The 23258-nt window shown below is 44.0% G+C and overlaps 1 protein-coding gene across 7 annotated transcripts in view; it reads right to left on the bottom strand.

The window, feature by feature from the left end:
• The window catches only part of LOC120051199 (neuropilin-1a-like), a 127809-nt gene that overhangs the window by 11650 nt on the left and 92901 nt on the right, over window positions 1-23258 (bottom strand). For all 7 annotated transcript variants that reach the window (XM_038997930.1, XM_038997929.1, XM_038997932.1 and 4 more), the window contains 5 exons: window positions 15392-15547; window positions 13054-13198; window positions 4537-4712; window positions 4065-4220; window positions 2568-2712 (listed from right to left, as the gene is read on the bottom strand). In XM_038997930.1, coding sequence (XP_038853858.1) covers window positions 2568-2712; window positions 4065-4220; window positions 4537-4712; window positions 13054-13198; window positions 15392-15547 — 778 coding nt within the window. The remainder of the gene's footprint in view (window positions 1-2567; window positions 2713-4064; window positions 4221-4536; window positions 4713-13053; window positions 13199-15391; window positions 15548-23258) is intronic.

Raw genomic sequence — 23258 nt, 5'->3', positions numbered from 1 at the left:
AGCGCAGGGTCTTGTCCTTTTTCTCCACGAAGAAGAAGCCTACGCCAGCAGGAGAGAAAGAGGGACAGATAAATCCAGCATCTAGGGAGTCCCCAATGTAGGTATCCATAGCCTTGGTCTCCGGTCCTGACAGAGAGTACAGACGTCCCCGGGGCGGCGTTGGTGCTAGGGAGAAGGTCAATCCAGCAGCCATAGGGTCGGTGCGGCGGAAGCGAAGTGGCCCGGGCCTTGCTGAACACCAAGCCGGAGGTCCTGGTACTCCGCAGGAATGGTGGAGAGGTCCGGGGCAACTTCTGAGCCCCCAGGAACACGTCCTGGGGCAGGTTGTGCTGACTTCAGGCAATGGGCGTGGTAGAACTGGCTCCAGCCCATGATGGCACGAGTAAACCAGTTAATGAGGGGATTGTGTCCTTGGAGCCTGGAGAATCCCAATACCACAGGAATCAGATGGGACTTGATGAGCAGGAACTGGATAGCCTCGCTGTGGTTCCCCGACACCCGTAGGTGGATGGGAGTGGTGTTGTGGGTGACTCAGCCTGTAGAGCACCCGTCCAGCGCTCTAACATCCATGGGAATGGAGAGGGGCTGAGTGTAGAAGTTCAGCTCGGACGCCAGGGTAGCGTCCAAAAAACTCTTGTCGGCCCCAGAGTCAATGAGAACCCGGAGAGAATTGGACTGGTCTCCCCACAGCAGAATGGCATGAAAAGGGGTGCGAGCAGGGGAAATCCACCGCGTAGTCAGCCACACTGCAGGAGCCCTGCCGAAGCTGGATTAGCCTCCGGGCAGCTTCTCTCCCAGAGAACGAGGCGTAAAACACCTCTGCCATGGAAGATGTTCGACTCTCCATGGAAGCGTTCCGGGGGGGGGGTAAACGGGGCTCCCGAGAAGGTGGAGTGGCCGATGAGACGGCGCTGCTAGCAAATGAGTTACTGAGGGGCTGTGGGGTTACCACCATGGTAGGCTGCCTCCCAGACAACCCACGGAATTGCTTCAGCACACCGTCCAATGTTCGGTCATGGCGTTCAGCCAATGTTTGGACCCCCTCCATAAGGCCACAAAGCAGTTCCTCGTGCCTCCCGATGGTGGCTCCCTGGGAGGAGATGGAGTCGCGCAGCTGGCACAGGTCTGCTGGGTCAGTCATGGCCAGTTCGTACTATCAGGATAAGGTAAGACCCAGATGCAGACCGCGTCGAGGTAACAATGATATATTACAGCAACAGAAGCAAAGGTACAGGACGGCAGGCAGGCTCAGAGTCACAGGACGGCAGGCAGGCTCAGAGTCACAGGACGGCAGGCAGGCTCAGAGTCAGGTCAGGCAGAGGTCGGAAATCCAGATAGGGGCAAAGTTAGAGGATGGCAGGCAGGCTCAGGGTCAGGGGTAGGCAGAGTGGACAGGTGGGCGGGTTCTGGGTCAGGACAGGCAAGGGTCAAAAACCAGGAGGGTGAGAAAAAGAGAGGCTGGGAAAAGACAGGAGCTGACAGGACAAACACTGGTAATCTTGACAAACAAGACGAACTGGCAACAGACAAACAGAGAACACAGGTATACACAGGGGATAATGGGGAAGATGGGCGACACCTGGAAGGGGGTGGAGACAATCACAAAGACAGGTGAAACAAATCAGGGCGTGACAAGATAGCCTAAAATAATGAAAGAATAACCTCAATGTAGCCTATATAAATTGCACATGGATTTTTTAAGGTATCGTTTTCTCTTTATTCAACCCTTCCGCCCTTCAGCCACACAATATTTGATAAACCCGTATCCGCGGGGACTGAAGGTTATGAGTCAACCCGCGCATCACTAGTGTATGTGTGTGTGTTTGAGTGTGTGGTAGCATTAATAGTGAAAACAAGCATTATCATCCTTCTAAAGCCCCCAGTGGGACTCCATGTTTTACACAGGGCTGCTCTCGCTACAGCCTCCCTGAAATCCAATATGTAAATCCACTTAGGCCTGGCAGAACATGTTCTTATACATGTAGCTGAGCTGGTTCTAGTCTAAATTAGCTTTCGGTGGTGGGTGGGGGGGATGTAGAGAGGAGAGGGATAGAGAAAGGGGAGAGCGATAAAGAGAAGGAGGTGAGAGAAAGAGAAAGAGAGAAGGAGGGGGGAGGGAGAGAGAGGGGGAGAGAAAGAAAGATGTAGAAAGCGAGAGAGAAAGAGGGGCAGAGGGGGGAGGGAAGGGTGGGAGAGATGGCCCAGAGAAAGGATGGAACAGGGACTAGAAGGGGCTTGCAGTAATCCTCAGGCCAGGTGGGGTTTCATTTGATCCCATGTGCAATGTGCATGAGTAGTCTTTCTTCAGGAATAGCTTTGATGCAGCACGCATGGAGACAAGACAACTGTCCCTCTCAGGGAGATAGTGTTGCCTTTTGGGCCTAGGACAAACACCATGCATTCAAACACCACCTCGACAAACACCATGCATTCAGCTCTAAAACTGTCATCACACAGATGATAGAAGATGGACTGTGTGTGTCTGTCTGTGTGCCTATGTGTCTGTGTGTTGTGTGTGTGTGTCTACAATTAAAATGCGTGTGTGTGGGATTCCATTTGAGGCCTACCTTCAATCTCACAGCCCAGGAGCTCGAGTCGGAGGCCCATTCCAGCAGGGGTGGACCTCTCTGGGTAGACCCTGACGTAGCGTGTCAGCAAGGGCTCCACGGTCCTCAGCTCTGGTGTATCGTAGTTCTGATTCCCCTCGAAAATCTGTGGAGAGAGAGAGAGAGAGAGACAGACGTAGAGCGAGGTAGAGAGATCTATTGTTATTTTTAGAAATCCTTTATTGGCACCATTTAGCTACTGTGCATACAAAGCAAGAGAGATATAGAGCGAGACAGAGACAGTCAGAGAGAGATACAAAGAGATAGAGAGAGAGCTCAATATTACTGTCTGATAATGTCATTGTCAATATAATGTCAATATTACTGTCTGATATCTCTCCTATCAGAGGCACGAAAGCAGGCTTATTCCTTCCTTCTGAAAAGGAGCAGGGCTTTAGCAAGGCTGAGAGGGGGGAGAAAACAATGGAACATTCACCAGATTTCTCTGGCTGACATCTGAAGTGCTGTCAGTGGGACTGCAAACAAGAGCCCGGTGGCTACAACTAGCACCAGCCGCCCAGCAGGACACAGCGGTCAAAGACAGACTCGGCTCTCTCTGTCTCTGCTCAGGCTCTGAGAAAGAGAGAGGCTAGGGGCCCTTTCGTTGGTAATAACGTAGAGAAGAGGTACGATAGAGGGAAGGAGAGGTTTGATGCTGTCTCTCTCTGCTCAGCCTCTGAAGTTGTCTTCTCTAAGAAAGGGGGATTCACTTTGGGAATAACAGAGGTAGACGTAGAGGACAGGAGTGGAGAGGACAGTATAGGAGAGGAGAGTGATGGAGTGCAGTGGATTAATGGCCTTTAACACAGGAACAAGTATTGTCTGTCTTTGATGCTCGGAGGTTCTTAGGGAAAAAGGGAGAGATGGAAAGACAGAGGAAGAGAAAGGAGTGATATTTAGGACAGGAGGATATCGAGCCTCTCACTCCTTCATAAATCAACCATCAGGCCATCTGGAACACATTTGTATCCTGTCGAAGGAGGTTGTAATTGGGGATGGGCTGTAGCGGTGCTTCCTGGAGAGGTATGTGTGTGTGACACGCACAAAGCATATCGAGGCCGGCAGATACATCTGGGGTGGTTTCTGCGTGTCACATGCTCTCTCTCAGCTCTCCTGCCTCTTCTCACCTCTCCTCTCTCTTGAGGAGAGCATAATTCCACTGAAATGCTTGAGCAACACCAGTAGAATATTAAGAGGAAAGACGCTAGGCAGCATGGGACTAGGATAAGCATTACAGGTGGTTATACAAATGTGCTATAGAGTACTACCCAAATGGACTGGCCACAGGACAGGGATTATTACCTGTATCAATGTCACTGTATGTCTGTGGATGGTTTTCAGTTGAAAATATTAAGATCATTTTCCATTAGTTAGTCAACCAAACCCTATTGTCAACTCCTCAACACGGTGAACACAACAAACAAACAAACAACCAATCAAAACCGTCCTTTCTCTCACCTTTGGCTTGTTGCCGTTAGCGTCCTGGACCATCTTCCAATCAGATTCATTGTTACTGTATCCCAGTCTGAACTTCTTCATGAACACCTTGTTCTCTCTGTGTTTCCCTCCCTGGATGATGAGTCCTCTCACCAGCTTCTCCTCCCCAAGATCCACCTGCAGATGAATGGAGATGAAACGCCTTATAAGCAGTTCATAGATATGCATGACAAGTCTTATAACGCATTATGACAGAATCATAATGCATTATACCTGCATGCCTTAAGTAAAGCGTTACCAAACTGTTTATTTGCAATGTCATCATAATTTTTGCCAAATTCTTTGTACGTGAATGCAGAATATATACTGAAAACCAAAATGTATTGTGATATGTTACTGTATATGAACCAATATTTCATAACCATCAAACCTTTCTCCAATTACAAAGCGATTTAAAAACATAAGAAAAGTCTATTATTGTAGGTGATCTAACCTGTAGCCACTCTGAGGTGAAGGGCTGGGGCTGGGGAAGCAGGGTCCACCCGGAGCGGCTGGTCAGCAGGCGGGCGTTCTCAGGAACCCAGCTCCGGTCAGTGTGGGACGAAGCTGTGATCTGGGCATCTGTGATCAGACCTGATACCATGCCCAGCATGCCCGAACATGGGTACTCTGAGAGAGTGAGAGGGAGAGAGAGAGGGGTTAACAGAAGTATTTCATTGAGCAAGAGGTGATTTGAGAGAGTACCTGATGGGATATAAATATAGCAATAAATGATTTGTATCAGCAGCCAGAGAAGGTTGTTCTTCATGGTTTACGTGTTTAAGGGGGAAAGACGGGTATGAAATGAATGATTGAGACAGTGAGTTATAGCGATGAATAGGGATGGTGTGAGAAACAGTTTCTCTGATGCATCCACCTCTCTAGACATTTCTCTCTCTCTCTCCCTCTCTCTCTCTCTCACACACACTCTACCTCTCTCCTGACGTCTTGTATACTAATGTCTCTGCCCACAGCGATTCTCTCCCGGCAGCCAATTAAAACTATCCTCTCCTTCGGCGTTCGTTTCTACCTCTATGCATTCTGGGATTTTCTTTCATCTCTAACCCCCTCCCTCTATGCCCATTCCCCCCCCCCCCCCCCCCCCTTTCCTTTTGTCTTTCTATACCTCTGCTCTCATTTAGCATTTGTTCTCAGAGCTTTCATCCTGAATCTGCGTTAGTTCATTTTCACCCCCTTGAGAACCTTGTGCATTCTGCCTTTCATTCTACGTTTCATATGCCCTAACTGCATGCTTCCAGTACCGATTTCACTTTGAGCTGCGCCGTTTCGTTTGCTGGCAGAAATGTTCCGTCAATGAACCCACACACATACAGGCTGGCTGTCTTGTCTGTCTCCTGGCTGGCCGTCTCTTCCATTTCCTTCCACTTCATCAAAAGCGTCTGAGTCTGCAGTGACCTGCAGTAACCTTACAATCTGCTCCCAGGGAACGGGATAAAAGCAGATACATTTTGGAACGCATCTGTATTGAACTCAGAATAACTCTGCCAACTCAACAGAAAAAGGCTTAATTTCAGTCCTTTCTCTGTCTTTATAGTTATCTGATGTAAGTTCCTGTTCGAATCAGAGAATGAACTAGTCCAAACTAAATTAGAGAGAACTCCATGCTTCCTCAGGACAGGTCCAAACGCTCACTGGGAGATTTGTCATCCATTTGAGGGTTCCCTTTCGTCAGCTGCCAAGAGCCCTGTGAGTGTGATCTCTGATAGTGCCGTGCCAGAGGGAGGCTAAGGCACTCCACTGCAATGGCTCGCACTCTCGCTCTTTGAAGTAGATGGATAAAACAGAGTTAGGGGTTCCAGGGGGTTGGGAAGTTTGGGTGATCAGAGCCATACAAACTGTTGTAATGAGCTGTTAATGCACCTCAGCGGTCTGGTTGGAGATTGTTTGGGAAGGCACGCAGGGCGGACACACCGACCGTGTATATGTGTGTGTGTGTGTGTGTGTGTGTGTGTGTGTGTGTGTGTGTGTGTGTGTGTGTGTGTGTGTGTGTGTGTGTGTGTGTGTGTGTGTGTGTGTGTGTGGTGGAACGCCACTGTAAGGGGCAGGGTAACCCAGGGTTTGAGTGGAGAATTATCTGGCTAAACACACACATGGGCTTATTTACCAACAGAACAGCAGAAACTAAGCAGTCAGCAGGGATGAGGTTAATAAGTAGCTGTGTATCTCTGACCGCAGGGCACATCTCACATGTGCAAATACCAGATGTGATTAGACACAGCCTGAAGGCCCTGCTTTTCTGTGGGCTTAAATTGGGACACATTTTTGTATCTCATGAAAAGTATTTGTATACTGTCAGTAATCTCATTAAATGATGATTCTCTCAATGTATGTGATTATAGGATTGCAAAGTAGACTGGACTGAAAGCTGAAAACAGTTAAAACCCCTTTGACCCGTATGAACACGTGGGTGTGATCATTCTACAGTGGTCCCTGCAGCATATGCTCTAACCGGTGTGATTAGAACACTTCATTGGAACGTCTAGTTACGATTGACGCAACAGTCAGCGTTTGAGCAAACCACAGTTTTTTCACAGAAACATTTTGCACGAACACAGTCTTTACAAGGTTATATCCTCAATGTGAACAGTTTATTTCTTCCTAGGTTCTGGCCTTTCTAGGGAGTTTTTCCTAGCCACCGTGCTTCTACACCTGCATTGCTTGCTGTTTGGGGTTTTAGGCTGTGTTTCTGTACAGCACTTTGTGACATCAGCTGATGTAAGAAGTGCTTTATAAATACATTTGATTGATTTCTGTATGCAATTCTGTATGCAGTTCAGACGGACACAGAAGTAGCAACTGCATAACACTTTTGTCATCCAAATCAGAAAATGTAGGCTACATTAGTCTTAGCACTAACTGAGTAAAGGGTGAGCTAACACAAGCGGTCATATTTAGCCAACTCTCAGCTAATAGTAATTATACAACGGGTGGGTTTAATCCTGAATGCTGATTGGTTATAAACCGCATTCCAGCCGGTGTCTATTCCACAAGTTACCACCGGCTAAGTCTATGACATTAAAATGGTTATTTACTCTGTTCTGACTGCGCAATCCACTGTCTCATCAGCCCAGCCAAGCAATTTATGAACTTGATCTCCACTATAAAAGGCATCTAGACATTATCTCACATTTCTTTTAGACTAACATTTCGTTTTCAACAGCGGAGATTTGTATAAATCATGCTGTTTTTCCGACATTTGCAGCATTGTTTCAATATTCAAATTCGATCTCCAGTTGTCCCATATTAATGAACGTGTCGGGATCAGACAGACAGGCAGGCAGTGCTTCTCAACCAGTCGAAGTCATGAATCAGCAGGCATCATTATTATGGATATATGCAAAGAAATGTCAATTGAAAAAGATCAAACGAAACGAAAGTGCAGCTAGTTTGCCGTCTTTCCAGCTTCAGTTTGAAGTGATTGTGTTAGCTGTGTTATTGGCTATCTCCTCTGAACAACAGTGTCCTGATGAGTGAGCACATTTTCTATGCCAGGCGAAATCGTGCCTCATTAGCTTATTGTTATGGATGCATCCAAATGAATGTCTCTAGAAAACAGCTTAAACAAATGCAAATGTGGCTACTTTGCTATTATTCTGGCTGCACTTTTAGACGTGACCGTAGTTGGCTAGCTAGCAAGCAAGGGATAAGAGCGTTGCCAGCCAGTATGGCAATGGAACACTCAGAAGGACTGGGTCGCGTCCATAGATACAGAACAAAAAGACTGAACGACTGGGTCACGGCTCTAGCAACCGAATCGATAGAACGAACGACCAGCCGGGTTGGTTAGCAACCCTAGATTTGTGTCTAGACTATATCTTGTGGAAGGATGAAATAGTATGAATAAATTAATACAAATAAAATGTTTAATGAAAATATGTCAATTATTATTTGAATATGTTGGTAATCCGTTGTATAAAAGTGATAATGCCCTCGAAGCCGGTGTTTGGAGGATATATTGGCATGGTTTGTCTCAACTTCGTCTTCGCCAACACCGTGCCAATTTATCTTCCAAACACCAGCTTCTTGGGCATTATCACTTAATTATAAGATTGGTTGTTTGGATACTGGATGACGATTGGACGAGCAACGTTCCATGCCGTGCTGTAATGGCCATTACAGACACACCTACTGTATGCCTGCTAATCTGAAAATTATCACTGCGCCTCAATAAGAATAAATTGTTCATGTTGCTGTCCGAATCATCTGTTTTATTTATCTCAACTTGAACATTATTTTCCCCTTGCTTCCAGCCTAGCATTTAGTTTGGTACATTGGGGGTTATAATCCTCGCTGTCTGCCTGTCCGACCTTTTGAATTTCGATCTCTGTATTATCAGAGTGAACAGTGTCCAGACGAGAAGAGACAACTTTTTCTGAGTCAGTCGAAATCAGGCAACAAACGTCATTATCATGGACATATCCAAGTAAATTAAATGCAGCTAGTGTACTGTTATTCCAGGTTCAATGTTTGACGTGACTGAATTAGCTGCAGTTAGCTAGCAAGTGACAAGAACGTTTTTCTTTGTCAACAAAAGATAAGAAGAGGTGACAAGTTGAGTTGGGTTTGTTTGCAGTATGCATGTTGAAGGCGAAGGGGGTGTGTCATCTACCATTATTCACTTCCCATCATTCATTTCCGGAAAGATGAGTGAACAATCCCTTTATCTCGTTTTGCTATAACATCTTTGGTCTGACAGACGTTTACATTAAACGTGTCCATTACAATCTATGCAAGAATTGGAATGCATGATTTGTCACCAGTACTTGAAAACATTAATAAAACAGTAAATAAAGAAATGATTACCACACAAACCATTTTCTAATAGTGATTTATTGATACAAGTGGCCCATGCCATTGTTATGATGCTGATGATTTGTCGCCACAGATGGTTTGTTTACATTTTTACTGTTGTGGCTAGATGGAGTAGCTAGGCCTACAACAGCTCTATCTAGTGGTCGTGTCAGGGACAACAGTTGTTGACAACTAACATTGTAGCTAAGCCTTGCCCCTAACTCTTATCCTAAGCTAAACCTCATTCTCTTAACCTCCTATGTTAATTCACCTAACCTTCTGCATTAATTCCTAACTTGCCACGTTAATGATCCTAACCTGCTATGTAAACAAACAACCTGTGGAGATTGTATTACCACACCGGCAGCCAATCACGTCAACTGACACTCTGATCATTGTTGTTGTTTATGTAGCCTATGTAGCTAGTGGGCTAAGCTGTAGCATTAGACATGTCTTTCAAAAAGAGACAGCTCACAAATGCAGACATTTTTGAGATTTTTGTCAATTTTAACAATGATTATTTTTTGGGTGATGTAGGCAGACCAACATTGGGTGAAGTACAGTAGGTCTGCAGTAGCTGGAAGGCCTCCAGCCATTTCACCCCTCCTGGCCCTGCTCTTGGTTTTGATGAGACCCAGTCTTGAGTGCAAAGCCCCTTTCTTTTGCAATTGGACATACAGTTCACATACAAATCAAATACAGTTCCATTATGCAATTGTATTGACAATATCTCACCCACCTCCCCACTACCTCATCATCGTCTCCACTCCCTCATCCTCCCTACTCCCTCTTCAAACAGTATGTTGCTAGCATACAAAGCTGTCCTCAATCTTCAGCACAAAAGATGTTCAGTTCCAGTTATGATGTTGGCAAGTTATGTTCAATACTGTGTGTGTGTCGTTTCTGAAATACAGAATAAAGAGGAATTATTAGTAATTACAATACAATATCAGGATATAGCAATAAAACACTATTACAAGGTACATAATAACTTTAGAGCTCCACAAGGAGGAAGGGCATAGCTATGCAGGTCAAATACAGGCCAATTCAATGGTTATGATAAGGCCAGCCTGGGTAACTTCAGGATACAACAGAAGTTTTGCATACGCGCACTTCACAGGGTAGCCATTCCCTAACGGAAATATGCAAATAAATGCTAGAATGCGCCAATAGGTTCTTACTAGCTCATGCTTGGCTCTGCCCACCTCCTTACTTTTTCTGCCCACTATGATTAATTTGCTCCCATTGGAAATGACAGGCGCTGGTCTATCTTGGGTTGGTTATAAACATCTTTGCCATTAGCATCAGCATTGTTTTACAGAACTAATAGAAAAATGTAACTACATAAGCACAATTGAGTATAACACCATAAAGGTTATGAAATCAGTACCTTGCTTGTCCGTGGCTGTAAAGGAATACACACAGAATACATTATGCGCCACACATAAATACGGTGTGCTACAGTAGAAATTACAAAACACAATATACAGAAACTGCATTATGATAAAGTAATAAGGCACTTACTTTGATACGAACACACATAGTAATTATTAGTAAGGAAAACAACAATAAAGGCAACATGAGCGCCATCTGGAAAATGCACCAGGGTGAAAAAGTTTGGGCAGGTTCTGTTCTGACTGGAAATGTGGAAATGTCTGCATACTTGACCTAGGGAAACACTGGTAAAATGCTTGGGCCGTTGGGCTCTCAATGAAAAGAGAAGTTTGTCCGCCTCATCTAGTTAATCCTTGCCTTACATCGGCATAGCATGCCTCAAACGTAAGTTGTCCGCCACAGTGAAATGGGCTATTTCTATGTGAATTAATGAGGAGGAGGAACGCACATCATTTCAAACTGTTGTAAAATATATAAGTTGAAAGATAGCCTATAGATAATTAGCAGGCAGCGTGCCTTGGTTTTTACTGGCAGTGGGGGTTAACTGTCCTGTTACCTAAGAATCCCATTTTGGAACAATAACCATGTTTTTATGCGAGTTTTATTTTATTTCACCTTTATTTAACCAGGTAGGCTAGTTGAGAAGAAGTTCTCATTTGCAACTGTGACCTGGCCAAGATAAAGCAAAGCAGTTTGACACATACAACAACACAGAGTTACACATGGAATAAACAAACATACAATCAATAATACAGTAGAAAAAATCTATATACAGCATGCGTAGTCATACCGTATTGAAAAAAAGTCACGACAGCTGTGTGGAAACAGGAAGTTTCGGTACAATTTTATAAATGCCGACAGATCATTTGTTTGTTCTACATTGTGGGATCTTTTTGTGTCTGTAAAATTAATTATGCGAGAAATGGCGATGGAAACGCCTTTATGCGCAAATATTGATATAATAACCATCATATCGAAGTAAACTTGGAGTCAAGCAATGATATGGTGTGTGGTTCTCCCACTATGACTCAGGAAACGGAGCAGTTTATTAGGCTACAGATTAAATAAGTTATGATGAATTTCACAGGGTGGTGAAAGTGCACTGTGATCTTGATTAGCCTTTCCAAGGTGTGTGTGTGTGTAATAATAATCTCATCATGTAGACTAGCCTACCTGCAGAGCCTACCCACACTGTATCTGCAATCTGTTGGCTGGCGCACATGCCAAGACCAGAGCAGGCACATTTGCTATTTAACGCAACCGTTTTTCGGTAGAGTTGAAAGGAGGATGGAAATATATTGAACTTTACATTTTTATTCAGTACATGAAAACTTAAGCGAAAAAAAATATTTTGTGTGCACTACATCATCACGCACTGATTTTTACCCACAAAAAGTGCAATTGGTGAAAACACACCACTGGTGGGAAAATTGGCATATTTTCTTTATGCGGATTCTAGAGTATTTGCATGAAAATCTGTTGCCAGTTGGAAGGAAATCTAGCTACCGAACAAATTCAGAAATCACGGGCATAAGAATATATACTTGGAACCTTCTCAAACCTGACTTGAGCATTACAAGATTCCCCTCCCACCCCCCCCACCCCCCTCCGCTCTCTGAGTGCCTGCAGAACATCCCAGCTGGCAGCATGATCAGAGTGGTGTTCTGCCTGCCGCAGGCTGATGACGGCACAGAGGGGCCCTGTGGCCCTCCCTGCTCCTGTGATGTGTCTGCAGTGTGGTCTTTGTGTATGTGTGTCTGTAGTGCGGTCTGGTCGCAAGCCCAAACCCTCTCCAGCTATGTGCCAGCACCACACCGTCCTCTGCTCTGCCACAGATACTCATATATGTAGATACACACACACACACACACACACATGCACAAACACACATAGAGACGCACTCACATAAAAGGCACAGCCTCTCACACACACTAACAAGCGCAAATACTAATAAACATTCAAAAGCAAGAGAACATAGACAGACTTGCAAACAAACAAATTCACACACGTGAAAAAGAACCCCACACACACATAAATCCTTCCACATGCCCATAAAAGAAATGCATGACAAAAAGAGAAGTGACGATATGAACCCAGCCACAATCAAAGCCTCGCAGTGGGTGGAAAGGTTCCAACATCACACTGATGAGGATCACTGCAGCGGGAGACTGAGGCTAGGGGGGTTGGGGAGGGGGGGACAGGAAGGTGGACCAAAGCCATGGAGGTGGTGTGTGTGTGTGTGTGTGTGTCAACGCAGTAGAAGCAGCAGCACTCAGCTAGGGGAAGGCGCTCTACTGGCCCCCGCTCCAAGAGCTCTGCCTGCCTGCTCGCTGTTGAAGTCATCCATATTGAATGAGGTACATTCAAACATCAGGTAACATAAATACGTAATCCCCTTCATGTGCCTCTCCTTCATAATGCAGAAGGCAGCACTTGCCTCAGAGTAAACCTTCTCTCACTGGGCTCTCACTGCTGTGAGAGAGTAAACCATTTCAGCTAAGACAAGGAGGAAAACATCAACCAGGTAGGTTACATGAGAGACGAAAGGCCTAAACAAATCCCAAAGGAGCCCTGTGCAAAAAATATATCACTTACTCATTTTACCAAAAAGTAAAATCGAGTAAATAAAATATCATCAACAGTCAGTGACTTGCATGCATTTGAATATTGTTTTGCCATTTGGATGACAAACTAACATCACTAAGTAGAGTCTGGTCTGCCAGTGCCAGACAGTGTGAAACACTGAGATTTCTATGGTACTGACCTGATATCTTACAGCCGTACACCTCGAAGCGCAGAGCGATGCCCATTTCCCAGGCAACGGGCCGGACCCGGACGAAGCGGGTGAGAGTGGGTTTGGGAAGCATCGTCCTGGCAACATCAGTAGGGTTGGTGTTCCCTTGGAAAACCTGGGATGGAGACAAGAAGTTGTTAATTATTCACAGTTTGTTTATGATGTAGATTCACCAGGAAAGAGGCCTACTTTGGTGGGACCTCTCTGACCTGTCTGACTGAGTGACTCTGTACTCTGTAGACGTCCAGTGGTACTGTGGTGTTAACCCCGTGGGAGAATAGTGCTAGCCAATCATTAGCAGTGGGTTGCTTGGCAGTAAACCTAATCTTGGCTGAAGTGTATGAGACAAATGAGATAAAATGTCAGCAGGCAGGGCCAATGAAACCTTAAGTCCATCTAAGAGCCTTCCTCTCCCCGTCCCTATCCTCACTTACCTGTCCCTATCCTCATTTCCCTGTCCCTATCTTCACTTTCCTGTCCTTATCCTCACTTCCCTGTCCCTACTTCCCACTCCTGGTTCCCTATAGATAATAGTCATCAACTGAGTAACGGAAGTAAGGAATGGCAAAAAAAAGAGTTATCCACTCTCTTAAATGTCAGGCTGGTCAGAGATTCTCTCTCTCTGTCGCATTACCTGGCTTTTTCCAGCTAGCTAGCGCCATCACCATCACGCTAAAGCGCCAAACTGCGGGCTCAGCACCTAGTAAATGGGACCCACTCCTCACAAAAGCACTTTAGAGGCCGGAACAGAGAAACATGGTTTTCCACATCACATTTAAGCACCCGGTGCTTTAAAAAAAGAACTGTATACTTTGGAGAGGTCTTGAAAAAATTGGGCCTGAGAGGGGTGGTGGGTAGGGTACACACACACACACACACACACAAGCACAAAAAGTGCTACTTTGGTTGCTATTTGGGGAAAATGTTGCTGTCCTTGACAAACACACACGCACAATGGTGACTGTTTACAGGTTCCACAGATCCTTAGACTGGTCAAACTAACATCTTGATGGCCCTGTGGAGTGTGAACACCCAGAGCGATGTTTACAGATGTAGAGCCTGCTGGTCTGTTTCACAGGCTGATCGCTGATTGCTGATCGCTGATCGGTTAGTAACGCTCGGGTTGATTCTCTCTCTCTCTTTCACTATTAGCCACCTCTACCAGCTGCTCAAACATGGAACCTCTCCTCTCTCCATCTAGTAATCTTTTTCTTTCTCTCTCCCTACTCGCCATTCCATTCATCCATCTCACTCCTGGTTTATTAAAGCCTTTAATAACCCCTTTCCTTCTTCAGAAAAATACCAGAGCCTGACACACAGTAAACAATGACTTCATCCAGCCCTCACTAAATGACTACGACCTATATACCAGGCGGTGTCAGAGGAAGGCCCAAAAAATTGTCAAAGACTCCAGTCACCCAAGTCATAGACTGTTCTCTATGCTACCGCACGGCAACCGGTATCAGAGCGCCACGTCTAGGTCCAAAATGCTCCTTAACAGCTTCTATCCTCAAGCTATAAGACTGCTGAACAATTAATCAAATGGCCACCCGGACAATTTACATTGCCCCCTGCCCCCCCCCCCCCCCCCCCCCCCCGCCGCTTGCTGTTTATTATCTATGCATAGTCACTTTACCCCTACCTACATGTAAAAAAAAATCCCTTGACTAACCTGTATCCCCATTATTGTTATTTTGTGTTACTTTTTATTTTTCATTTTATTTTGAAAATATTTTCTTAACTCTATTTCTTGAACTACATTGTTTGTTAACGGCTTGTAAGTAAGCATTTCACGATAAGGTCTACACCAGTTGTATTTGGCTCTTGTGACAAATCTAATTTGATTTGACGACTGTAGTCTCTTTAAAAGACAGAGAGTAGTACGGCACTTTAAATACAGTCTCTCTCACACAATGTTGTGTGTATTAGCATACCACGCTAAGCACATAATATTATAGTGGGAACATCTTTGTTACACAAAGACAGAACAGAACACAGACCAGACCAGGCCAGGGGCATTCCCTTTTTTGAGGTATGGTGTGGCTGAGACAGAGATCCAAGCTAATATTAAGGAGGAGACCACAATTCAACTCTGGCTGACTGTTCGTTTACATATGACTGGCTATTTGAAGTACTGGGTCTGGTTGGCCATGTTTTCTGCTTTTGATATACTATCATATTAGTACTGCTACTTCTGCAGTAACACACACAGTGCTGAAGTATAAGAAAAGTCTATGACCTCATGACACCATGCAATCTTAGAGGTGGGCAGTGGGGTACAGAGTGGGTGAGGAGTAATCTCTCTTACCTTCTGTTTTGACCCCTCCTTTAGTGTGATCCAGTCTTCTCCGTTAGAGCTGACATCCACCTTGTAGGACTTGATCCAGTAGGTTTTCCTGGTCTCCTGGGAAACGGCCCCCTGTGTTCCGATGGCCGACACAAACCGAAGGAAACCCAAGTCCACCTGAGGAGAGAGGGAACGGTCAGTAAAGTTCAATTCAAACTTTATCTTTCTCATTAGGGAACTTCTTGTGTGGAATAGTACAGAGCATACAGAAATACTGTACTTCCAGTATAAAGAGAAACTGTACTGCATGTTCCAAATACTGACGATATAAAATAGTTATTGGAAAGCACCTTTAGCCCACACCTCATCAAACTATGACTGAAATGTAATAAACAGCAGAAGTACGGAATGATATTCTATTGATAAAAAAGGACACTGGATGAAATCTTAATTTCCTGTGATGGGAAGAGCTCATTTGATAAAAGTGAATATTGAATGGAATGGAGTCTCCTCATATTCAAAACAGAAAAAAAGCCGATATTAGATTGAATTTCAAATAGTATAAGGCTGCGTTAAAAAAAATGGAGCTTCATAAATAATCGTGATCTGCTGTAACATTACTGATTTGTTATTATATTTTTACGAGCCGACTGCCAGACTGGGGGAACAGGGCCAAGAGGTTATTGGAGAGAAGGGAGTTAGAACAGAGTCAGTAAGGTTGAAAGGACTGTGATGCTGAACAGACTAAAGTGAAGGAGGTTTCCATGCATCAGGGTTTGAGAACGTTTACACTGTTTTCTATCAGAACTATGGACAGTCTCTGTCTCTGTCTGTCTCTGTCAGGAAGAAGCAAACCCATACTCCTGGCACTGCTTCTCCATGTGTTGACTCCTACTCCTCTGAACAACAGGACGTCTCGACCTCAACCACCCCATCTCCCCATGGATCCCCTTAAATGGACAGATCCATGTCCCATCAAGCTTGTCTAACAGGGCTAAAGTTACAGTAGGGGCTTGAGTCTGGATTGATTAAACAGTTCAGACGTGGACTGTTAGTTACAGTAGCCCCCACTCTGAGAGAGAGAAGACATTGTTTCGGCTCGCTGGTCCCTCACGCAGAGAAAGAAAAAGAACACTTGTCCTTTTGGCTTGTCGTCAATCCTCTGGTCTGCCCGTATGGATGCCACTTAAATCCTGCATCTCATCTCTCTATCCAGAACAGAAGAGAAGGGGAGGAAAGACTGGTGGACGACTGATGAAGGATAGGAGGGCCCGTGGGAGAAGCCTCCAGTAGCGGAGAGTGAGGTTATGCTGCATTGGTAGCATTTAACGGGCCCTAGTTTGGCTCTCTCCCTCACTCTCTCATTTGACAGGACACACTGATGCTAATGAGTAAAGGATGCATCTCAAATGGCTCCCTATTCCCTATAGTGCACTAATCTGACCAGGGTCCATACGGCTAGTGCACTAAATCGGGAGCCATTTGGTATGCAACCACAGAGAGCCGAGGAGATCAGCCTTTCAATACTAGCTTAAACCAGTTGACTAGAGCACTAGCCAGCTAGCCAGTCAGCACAGGCAGCCCAGGCAGTGCAGGTTAAAGACATCCATACAGCCTTAAACAGTGAAAAGTGCTCCTCTCTCTCTTGCTCCACTGCACATGCTTAACATATCATAGTTAAGACTCAGACTCACATCTGCATATCACAGTGAATACATTGGGTATACATTGTCATTCCTGAATACATTGTAATTTGTCTACTTTAAATGCATTCAGATCCAAAAACAAAGGATAAAACCAGATGGGGAGACCATGAATAAAGTCTATATATTACTTACTTTTTGGGGGGAGCCGATGGATGGATGAAGGGAAAAAAAGACAGAGAAAGACAGAATACTTTTGTTCCTGCCTTGGAGCTTAACTGGGTTTACAGAATAAGGCCCAGATTTGTTTTGCCCCATAAACAGAGACAGAATCAAATCCCCTGTTTCAGAGCATTCCTTTTTAATAACAGACGAGTCACAATCCCCATCACATGGCTGGAAGGGAGAGGGGAAGAAAGGAAGAATGTGCCAGTACAGATGGAGAGCGGTCTGGATGGGGGGAAAATGAGAGAGGAGAGGAGAAGAGTGAGGCGAGGCAAGGCAAGTCCTCTTCCTCCTCATCCTCCTCCTCCTCATCAGCTCCTTTTATAGGGGATGGCATGTCATGAGAGTTGCCTCCTGTGCTGCTTCTCGGCTGACCTGAACCAATGACAGAGCGGCTTACTGAGAAGACAAGGTCGAATGGGATGACTTGGCCTTGGATCATCCTTCTGCTTGGACCCTCATTAGCCATAATGGAATAATGGAATTAGAACGTTACGAGAGTTACGAGCTCTCTCAGTCAGTGACCACCACTAAATGAGAACACTCATGAACACTCATAGTCAGTCAGATAGGCTGTGTCATTGGCTGGCTAAATGGTTCCCTCTGCCTGTGTCTCCTTCACTCTTCTTAGTTATGAGTCAGTGAGCAGTCACCTGATCACAATGTTCTGCTCTGTACCTCCAGACCATGGACTCAGACACACAGAGTTCTGATTCCTGCATCAGGCCCAGTCTGAGCATGTTCAAAAATGCATGGCTAGAAAGAGCAGTACTCTGAGGGTGGGTACAGTGAGGGCCATGAGGAGAGGTGAGGTGAGGAGAAGGAGAGAGGGAGAGCAAAAGAGAAGACAAGACAAGACAAGGAGAGAGAGAGAGGAGAAGAGAGGAGAGAACAGAAGAACAAAAATAACGAAAATAAAACTGAAGAGAGGAGAAGCCGGGCTGCTTTGCTGAGGACCTGAGGATCTAAAGGACAGAGCCTTGTAAGGCTATTCTGTTGTAAGGAGAGAACAGACATACTGGATCAATTTCACAGACATGAGCCTGATAACAGGGCTGTGCTAATGAGAGACATGATTTATTTATGACTCCTTGTTTCAGTCAAAACAGAGCAGAAAAGGGAACCACGGCAATGCTAACAGATGAGTGTTACAAGGGTCAGTGATACTGGACAGACAAACTAAAATTATAATGGCTGAACATACTGTACACAGTCCAAAACGCATAGGACAAAGAGGGTAATCAGATTCTGTTGGCACTTCTTTAACACAGAGTGTGTTTGTATCTGTGAGTGTGTGCACGGTGTGTGTGTGTGTGTGTGTGTGTCTGAGACATGGAAGGCATAGCTCACCCAAACCCCTTAACACCCCTCAGGATGGGAGAGAAAAGAGTTGGGTGCAGTTGAATCAGTGACGGTAACCTGTAGTGGACTTGTGATATTTGTTGTTTTTTTTCTGACCAAAGAGCGCAGGCGCTCCGAGTCATGCAACTTGGGTCAAGATCTGTTTCTTGCTTTGCTCTTAGGAACAGGGCATCATTGAAAGGAGTGATTTCTGGGGTAGTGTTAAGTGTGGAGTTGAAAATGGAAAATTCCTGGTGTTTGGTGCGACGCAGACCCGGTGGGGAGCGTGGTGAAACATAGGAGCCATTGTCAGCCCTTTTGAGTTTTGAGTTAGAGTCTCTACCAGACAAAGTCATGTTCGGAAGTATCAGTTATCCTGTTGGAGCTTTTGTGCTGACTCCACTGCACTGTTTCAGGTGCAGTGGTCATGTTGCAGCAGTGTGTAGGAAGGAGATTCCAAGATGTGGGAAGTGTGCAGGAGGGCGTGGGACAGAGGATTGTGTATTTTCAGTGGATAAAGTTGTGTGTGTCTACTGTAGGGGTGCTCATGTTGCTGGGGATCGGAAGTGTCCAGTGCGAGAGAGGCAGGTTGAAGTGGCCAGAGTCAGAGTAGTGCAGAAGGTGTCGTATGCTGAGGCAGAGAAGTAGCTGGGTGTACTTTTTGTTTATTTTTATGAAAGAGTGGTATGTAGGTGTAGGGTTTTTATTTGTATTTTTATTTTACCTTTACTTATACAGGTTTTTCTCATTGAGATAACACATTTTTTTTCAAGAGAAACCTGGTCCAATAGCAGCAGGGGGAACAATGTTTCAGACAAAACAACTTACATACACTAACACAACATTAAACAAAACTATAAACACACATACAGTACAACAAAAACATTTTACGTTAAAAACACGAAAGTCTTGACTAAAAACAGCTGGCCTAAAAACAATGACACTTTTCTATGATATATACATCGATCAAGTGTTTAAACTCCACCAACGAAACTAGATCATCAAATTTTAAAATGTTCAGGAGAGAATCCCAGGACCACGGTGCTAAGTAACTAAAACTATTTCTACCATGACCTGTTCTAATTTTAGATACTGTTTTATTTACCGACCTGACTAAAAAAAAACAGAGCTAAAAAGGCATTTTACACAATATGGCCTTATAAATCAGTGTATACCAGTGTTTAAGCTTACGCAAGGTCAATGACAACCAGCCAACAGCGCTGTAGAGATCACGATGATGTGTTAGACGTTTTTGATTTGTAATGAACCTGAAGGCTGCATGATACACTGAATCAAGTGCTCTCAGGGTAGTGGTTGAGGCCTGCATATAGATATAACATCACTAAAATCTAAAACCGCCAGTAATGTACATCGTACCAGCTCGTTCCTGGCCTCAAAAGAAAAACAAGCCGCATGCCGGTAATAAAAACCTATTTTCAACTTGAGCTTCCTTATCAAGTTCTCTACATGCACAGTGAAGCTCAGCTTATCATCAACCCACACACCCAAATATTTGTACACTTTAACTTGCTCTATAGTATGTCCAGCCAATGTAGCAATGACATGATTGGGAACATGCCTGGCATTTGAAAATAACATACATTTTGTTTTACCTGAATTTAGAACCAGCTTTAAATCATACAGATTCTGTTGTATGATGTTAAATGCTCTTTGGGCATTTTCAAAAGCCAAAGATAAACTACTACCAGTTGAATAAAGAACAGTATCATCTGCATAAAAATGAACATCTGCTGTTTCAATAAGATCCCTAATGTTGTTGATGTACAAAATGAACAACAGTGGGCCCAAAATAGAACCTTGCGGAACACCTGAGCACACCTCTATGGACACAGATTTACAACCATCCGCCATTACACATTGTGTACGATTTGATAGGTAATTTTTAAACCAATCTAGAGCATGACCAGTAATTCCACAACAGTTGAACCTTTGCACTAACACAGCATGGTCCACGGTGTCAAAAGCCTTCGACATATCATAAAAGACACAATGTAACTTCTTATCAAGAGCACAGTGGATGTCAGTGGATGTTAGTTGGTGGTGCTATTTTTTTCCTTTTAGAAACAGGAATAATGACGATAATTTCATTTAGGTAGGCCGTGACTGGCCTCACACTAGTACAGTAGGTGGAGGTGTATGCACCTTTTAAGTTGGACGCGATCCGCCAACCAAATCCCAAAGAAGAAGAAGACGTGTTGATAGTCCTTTCTACCGCTGCGTTTTTGAGCCTTCGAGAACTAAAAAAGTTTTGCTACTTTTCTCAACAACATTGATGCCTTGAATTTAGCAGGCACTATCTACAGATCAGTTGGAAAACGTTGTGATGGGCTACTTTCTGCACACACCACAGTCAGTGTGAACAGGAGTGACTTGAGACAACGCTGGCCAAACAAGATGTAGCTACAAACAACATTTTGTTCAATGGTTCCAGTCTGCCGTGAAGTGTTCATCCACCTTATTTAGTCAGAAAGTCATTTTCATTGCAAGTTAAAGCGTACTGTTAGTTAGCTAGCGAACATTAGCTTGCTGGCTCGCTAGCTAACGTTACGTGTATGATCTGTTTAGTAATATTATTCAAATCAAAAATCTATTTGCATTGCTAGTTATAGCCTAATGTTAGCTAGCTAGCTAACATTGAACCTAGTTAGTTAGATTTAGCTACTTCCAGATTTATACTACAGCTATGACAATTAGTTTGTATTGGTGGTACAGTAGTAGTATGAGTTGGGGTTATGCTGGTTCATTATTTAGCTAGTTATCTAACAAGCTACATGTCTAATTCAAAAGACTCCAGTTCGCCAGATGATTACATGACCCATCAAGTTAGCCAGGTGTGTCTGGGGAAGATATCGGCCATCTATTGTACAAGTATAAACCATTTCAAATTCCTTATATTAAGCAAACCAGACGGAACAGTTTTGTGGTTTTTTAGATTTACGGATAGCCAGGGGCACACTCCAATACTCAGACACCATTTACAAATGAAGCATTTGTGTTTAGTGAGTCCACCAGACCAGAGGCAGTAGGGATGACCAGAGATGTTCTCTTGATAAGTGTGTGAATTGGACCATTTTCCTGCCAAAATGTAACGCGTACCTTTGGGTGTCAGGGAAAATGTATGGACTAAAAGGTACATTATTTTCTTTAAGAATGTGGTGAAGTAAAAGTACAGGTTGGCAAAAATATAAATAGTAAAGTAAATTAGTACTTTAAAGTATTTTTTACTTAAGTACTTTATACCACTGCCACTTAGCTACATGCGGATGGGGGGTGGTTTTAGCATTTATTTCACGTCACACCTCAATTTAGACAAGTGTGTCTGGGTAAGTGTCATCTAATAATTAGAAAATATTTATAAAATATTTTTATCTGGACACTTTCTGTTTTTTTATATTGCTACTATGCAAATATGCAAGTAACCATTTCACTGTAACGTTTACACCTTCTGTATCCTGTGCATGTGACAAATTCAGTGTGTGTTTACCAGAGATGGTAATGTGAAGAACAACATGGACTGCACCAAAGTCAGATTAGGATATAAGCCAAGGACTAGATAAAGTGTATATTTACCTAGAGTTTTCCTTATTGTAGGCTACTACTTTTGCCGCCTTTAGTCTTGAAATCTTTGGTTGTTTACTACACTACTCACTCTGTTTAGCACATGTCCTCATGTGAATCCTTAAAGAGATGGGTGGGGCTAAGAATGTGTGAACGATGCTGAATAGGTGTAGACAAAGAAAAGCTAGGTGTACCAAAACATTCAAGGGTCATTTATCAACTTTCAAAGCATGATTACTTAACCATTGTTCCTCAACTGCAGTGTATGATATACCATTTTCTAGCTCTGAGTCTCTACTTTTATCCAATGTAAAAAACATTTCAAATTTTGCTACATAGGACCAAATCCAGGTCACACATCTACAGGGTCACATATCTGCCGGTCACACATCTACAGGGACACACACCCGTTCCCATGAAATGCCGCGTAAAAAAATGGCAGGGACCAAATAATGTCTCTTTCTCTTTTTCCTCTGTTTTCTCTATCTTCTTCCTGCTCTTTCTCTCAGGGTTTTTCCCTGTTCCTACTAAAACAATGGTTCTTTCACTTGGTCCACTAGTTTGTGTGTGTGTGAGAAAGCTGCCTCTAAGTCATGTGTTTAACAACATGTAAAGAGAGAGAGCAGGCTCCAGTCATTACGCTGAAAAGCAGAAACAGAATTATTGTCGTTGCACAGGCTTTTAAGCCCACAGTTAAGCCCGTTGGTCCAATTAGATTAACATAGAGGTTTTCACCACATCAGACATTGTGTGTGTGTGTGTTCCTAGGCTGTGGTGGTTATCACGTTTTGTCAGCCGGTAATTGTCATGCAAATGCCTGACAGTCTCACGGTAATTGACCGTTAATTAACATAAATACTTTTAGCATCTCCAGGCCACCTCCACGCATGTGCACCTTTGGAACATCTACATTTTAAAAAGTCTAACAAATCCATTTAATATACATCATCACAATAAATCCATTATTTATTTTAGGCAGGTCTAAAGAAACATTATGATATGAAGAACATTTATTTCAGAAGAATAGAATATAAGTCAGCCTACTGTATGTTATCTGGCTACGCGCCATGCTATAGGCTGTAGGCTAGTTAATTTAGCAG

The sequence above is a fragment of the Salvelinus namaycush genome, chromosome 7, assembly GCF_016432855.1.
Source record: "Salvelinus namaycush isolate Seneca chromosome 7, SaNama_1.0, whole genome shotgun sequence".
NCBI lineage: Eukaryota > Metazoa > Chordata > Actinopteri > Salmoniformes > Salmonidae > Salvelinus > Salvelinus namaycush.
Note: the sequence above shows the minus strand (reverse complement) of the source record. Positions and strands in the feature narration are given on the sequence as shown.